The sequence below is a fragment of the Elephas maximus genome, chromosome 3 (genome assembly GCF_024166365.1).
Source record: "Elephas maximus indicus isolate mEleMax1 chromosome 3, mEleMax1 primary haplotype, whole genome shotgun sequence".
NCBI classification, from domain to species: domain Eukaryota; kingdom Metazoa; phylum Chordata; class Mammalia; order Proboscidea; family Elephantidae; genus Elephas; species Elephas maximus.
The window spans coordinates 23,175,320-23,180,554 of NC_064821.1; the positions used below are offsets into that span (position 1 = coordinate 23,175,320).

Genomic DNA, 5,235 nt, shown 5'->3' on the forward strand with positions numbered 1-5,235 from the left:
CAGTTGGTTATGACTATTGTACGATATTCATTTTATTTCTTTCAGGGAAATACACACACACAACCAAATTAAGGTGAAAAGCAACAATATTTGAGAGGTTAACATTTGGGTAAACCATATCAGCACTTGACAAGATAAATGTTGAAAATCTAAGGTTGGCATTTTCAGGAATGGCTCTAAGAAAGCTGACCAAAGAAAGAATTTTATGGAAAGCATTTAAGAAAGAAGAGCCAAAAGTAATTACCGAGAAAGAAGTTGAGGAAAAATGGTATATAACAAGTAGAAAGGAAAGTCATAGGTGGTTGAGAATACAAGAAATGATGCATGTTTTTTTCAGAAAGAAAAAGGAATCAGAATATTTGGCTTTAGAGACCATGAGGTCCATTTAGCCTTGAGACAAGTTACCATGATGAACAGGAGAGTGCTCTAGAGAGGAACTTTCCCAGGGCTCCCTTCACATCCTTGTTCCTTAGGCTATAGATGAAAGGGTTCAGCATGGGTGTGACCACAGTGTATATCACTGAGGCAATAGAGCTCTCCTGGGAAGAATAGGTCACAGCAGAACTCAGGTAAATGCCAATGCCTGTCCCATAGAACAAAGAGACGACAGAGAGGTGAGACCCACAGGTGGAAAATGCCTTATACTTGGCCCCAGCAGAGGGCATCCTCATTAAGGAGGAAACAATCTGAGAGTAAGAAAAGAGGATCCCTGAGAAGGGAAACACAACCAGCAGGGCAGTCAATACATACAAGAAGATGTTATTGATGAGGGTATCAGAGCAGGCTAATTTGATAATCTGAGCCAGTTCACAGAAGAAATGTGGAATTTCAGTGCCTATACAGAAGTTCAGCCGTGTTATTAGTAGAATATGAAGCAGAGCGACCCAGAAAATGATGGCCCAGGATATCAGAACCAAAAAGACACAGAGCTGGGGGTTCACGATGACTGTGTAGTGTAGGGGGTGACAGATGGCCACAAATCGGTCATAAGCCATCGTGGACAGGAGAAAATTCTCCAATCCGATAAAAATCATGAAAAAATACACTTGAGTGAGGCATCCTATGTAGGAGATGTCTTTGCTCTGTGTCTGAATGTTCACCAGCATCTTTGGGACCGTGGTGGTGATGAAACAGATGTCAACAAAGGACAGGCTGGAGAGGAAGAAGTACATGGGGGTGTGGAGGTGGGAGTCAGAGATGACGGCCAGGATGATGAACAGGTTCCCAAGCACAGCAACCAGGTACATGGACAGGAAGAGTCCAAAGAAGAGGGGCTGAAGTTCAGAATCCTCTGAGAATCCCAGCAGAAGGAACTGTGAAAATTTTGTTTGGTTTTCTGCTTCCATGCAGCTAGTGTTGTAGGCTGGAAAAGGTAAAAGCAACATCCAGTGGACTGCCAACTGGCATATCAGCTAGTCAACACCTTTACAAGACCATCTACATTTTGTTGTTGAGTCCTCCCAATGCCAGTTACCCTCAGTCACAGGTAGCCCTTCTCCATTTTAAATATGTATGATAATTCAGGCACTTTAATTTAGAAGAAATCTCTCTAATTTTAGCTATTCACTGTTTCTAATTCTGCTATTTGAATCTATGCGCATAAACCAATTTCTTTTCTCATGTGACCCTTCCAAGCTAATTTGAATTATTTTTATGTGAACTGCCATGTATGTTCTTATCCCTGATAGCTCCCATGCTTCCTTCCTTCTAGTAGTTCCATGTTGGTGATTAAAGGTCATCTGAGTTGAAAGTCCATGACTTAAATGTGATCTTGCATATTCTATTGTTGTGACAGTTAACTCTTGGTGCCTTATTTTTTTCTTGTTTAAAAATCTGGTTATTACAATTACCTCTTTGTGAGGATTAGAAATGGCTTTGTGAACAGGAAGATCTCAATTAATAACACCAAAAAAAGAACAAATAAAACAAACAAAACTCATTGCCATTGAGTCTATTCTGACACATAGTGACCCTACTGGATACAGTAGAACTGCCCCACAGGGTTTCCAGTATGGGAGAAGATTGCCACATCTTTCTCCTGTGAAACAGATGGTGGGTTTGAACCACCTATCTTTAGGTTAGCAGCAAAGCACTTAACCACTGGGCCCCCAGGACTCCCAACTCATAATAAAACCAAAACCCACTGCCGTTGAATCGATTCCGATTCATAGCGACCCTATAGGACAGAGTAGAGCTGCCCCGTAGTGTTTCCAAGGAGCACCTGGAGGATTCATACTGCCGACCTTTTGGTTAGCAGCTGTAGCACTTAACCACTATGCCACCAGTTTTCCAAACTCATAATAGCTATTATTATTGTTACTATGAATCTGTTCCTTTTATGACAATTACTTTAGATATATAATTCTTCCAAGCTACAGTATAAACCTGTGATTGCAAAAATGAGTGTTTGAATCATACTGCCTGAAATAGAATTTTGGCTTTATGAATTTACTACCTTTGTGAGAAAGTTACTTAATCTGTTTTAGCTGCAGATACCTCATTTCTCCAATGGGAATAGTAAATTCCCTACATAATGAGATTGATGAGTGAATTAAATGTGATGATGCATGTCATTTTTCTAGTGTGGTTCCTGTGATATACTGTAGGCACTTAGGAATTGTGAGCTTCTGTTTTTGTCATCACAATAAATCTGTCTTGCATGTCTATCATTTATCAATATTCCCTTTATACTAGGCCATCTGTCAAGCAAGGATGAAATTGTGATGATTACAAACACAACAGGTCTGTTACCTCTTTTGAACTCCATGCAGGTCTTCCAATTAGTGAAGATCCCCATGGCTCCCTATTTCAGAAACCACCTGCCAGATGGATTCTTCCAAGAAGAGGAAAGGCCATGTGGACTATGTAGATAAGAGGAGGAAGTAAAAGCACACAAATATTAACATCAAATACAAATCATGTGTGTGCTCATGTGTACAAGTTCCTGAATGAGGATTTGTTGTATTAAAATCAGTGGCATTAATTAAGAAGAATATGATGGATAGAATAGATTAAAATTATGAAAAACTTTAGAGAAAATCATGTTAAAGAAATTTACCTCCGGACACCCTTTTAGCTCAGTAATGAAGTCATTTCTGAGATTCACCCTTCAGCCAAAGATTAGACAGGCCCATGACACAAAACGAGACTAAATGGACACACCAGCCCAGGGGCAAGAATGAGATGGCAGGAGGGGTCAGGCAAGCTGGTAATGGGGAAACCAAGGTCAAGGAAGGGAGAGTGTTGACATGTCGTGGGGTTGACAACCACTGTCACAAAACAGTAAGTGTACTGATTGTTTAATGAGAAGCAAGTTTGTTCTGTAAACCTTCATTTAAAGTACATTAAAAAAAAATGGAAATTAAAAGTCAAACTTAAGATTTGAAAATACATGTTTACTTTTTACATAAAATAAAAATGTTATTGTCCATGCATAAAGAATGAAAATTAATTAGAAAAAGAAAAAAAAATCATTGAGGATTATAATTTAGTCTGGGCACATGAGTAGGAAAGCCTTCTCTAAAATAGGATTATGTGAGCTGAGAGAGGAAGAACAGGTAATTGTCAGAGGACGTAAGGAAAGGAGAAGCACAATAGATGGAGAGAACAGAAGGATGGTTTCCCTGTGGAGCAATGACCTTGGTAATGGAAGGGGTCTGAGAGGCCAGTGGGATGGATAGCAGAGAATGAGGGCTATGAAAGACAGGGATTGTAAAACCCACAAATAGAGCATCCATTACTATTCCTTAATGTGCCTTTTACGTTGGTAATTTTATGTTTACTTGTGAGTCAGAGGGTGTGACTTTGTTTACCCACCAGTGCCTTAACCTTATATAGAATGGTGTTTTAAAACCACAGCCAACAGGATAATCTACATTAAAACATTGAAATATTTGTGCTAAATTCATGAAAAAGCCAAGGCAATCTAATTCCATGTTAGTCATTCTCCTGAACATTTAAGATGAGAAAAGGAAATGGGTCTAAAACCTCAGAACCAATTACACTATTTTTAGATGATATTGCAGACACTAAGGAGAAATAGCGTAAGAAATAGAACTTCTAAGTGCTATCAGTAAGTTGGCTGGATATTAAAAAAATATTGAGAAACCAATAACTTCATTTGGAGCAAAAATAAGGAATATATAGAAAAACCCAGTCATATTAGGAGCAAAATAGATAATACCTCCTGTATAATACATGTTCATCCAGTAGGTAATGGAGAAATTACTGGAAACAGGAAATCTGGCTGCAATCTACAATTTATAAAAAAGAGTGGAAAGGTGATGTTTGGTGAGACAGAAAGGATAAAATGTCAAAATTGGTCGAGTCAGAGGTTCTCTGGAAAACTACACATTCAAGAAGTGGCCATTTCCAACTCTCTTCTTGGAGAGAGGCTCTAGATTTCAAAAAAAGACAAAGGAGAAACAGAATGAGACCTGGAAAAGGCTGGCTGCAGTGGAAACTAAGGGCTTTTAAAGTACAGGGAGTTCACCTTCCTTAACAAATACGGGAAGTTTCAGTATCCTTACCAGAGAGATGAGGCCCAGTATACACTTTTGTTCCTCTTGTCCTTCTTACTCCACCAGGCCTGAAGAGGACACATTAACTCTTTCTGATGGTATCACTGAAGCAGTTTCTCTTCTCCATGGCCTGTCTCCGAGAAGCCCAATTTGGTTTTCATGAAGACTGGGATCAAATATTTACGGGGTGAGAAGCAATGAGGACATGTTTAAAGTTTCCAGAGCCTCCAGGGTTGAATCCCAGAGCTCTTAATTAAATAATTGTTTTATTGTCTTTTTGCTCTCTAAACAGTTCAGTTCCCTTGGTACGAAGAAGATAAAACGGAAAATTTTCTGCCATTTTTTTCTCTTTGTAGCTATGGGGGTGGGGGAGGGTGAGATGGATTTATTTCCTCCAAGAAGAAATTCTTTGACATTCAGTTTGTTTTAAAGTAACAAGCTGTCTCCTAAGGAAAGCTTAACTTCTGCAAGGTACCAAACCTAGGAACCATCTGTCTTAGTGTGAAATCCCACCCTGGGAAGTATTTGCCTTAAAGAATATGGGGAGTTTTTATGAGTCACTTGGTGTCCTCAAGGTTATGGAGAAAAAGAAGTCCTGTCTGGAGAAAAAGAAGTCCTTTCTGAAGAAAAACAAACTGGCCAATAGTTTTTTTCTGTTTTTCTATTATTATTATACTTTAGATGAAGGTTTACAGAACAAACTAGCTTCTCATTA

The 5,235-nt window shown here is 39.0% G+C and overlaps 1 protein-coding gene across 1 annotated transcript; it reads right to left on the reverse strand.

The window, feature by feature from the left end:
- Positions 1-401: 401 nt before the first annotated feature.
- Positions 402-1,346, reverse strand: LOC126071090 (olfactory receptor 7D4-like). Its single transcript, XM_049875378.1, has one exon. It carries the CDS (start codon positions 1,344-1,346, stop codon positions 402-404), a length of 945 nt encoding a protein of 314 aa, XP_049731335.1.
- Between the last annotated feature and the right edge of the window lie 3,889 nt (positions 1,347-5,235).

Excerpts from the sequence above, each read along its gene's own strand:
- LOC126071090 (XM_049875378.1), bottom strand. The coding sequence starts at position 1,346 with ATGGAAGCAGAAAACCAAACAAAATTTTCACAGTTCCTTCTGCTGGGA.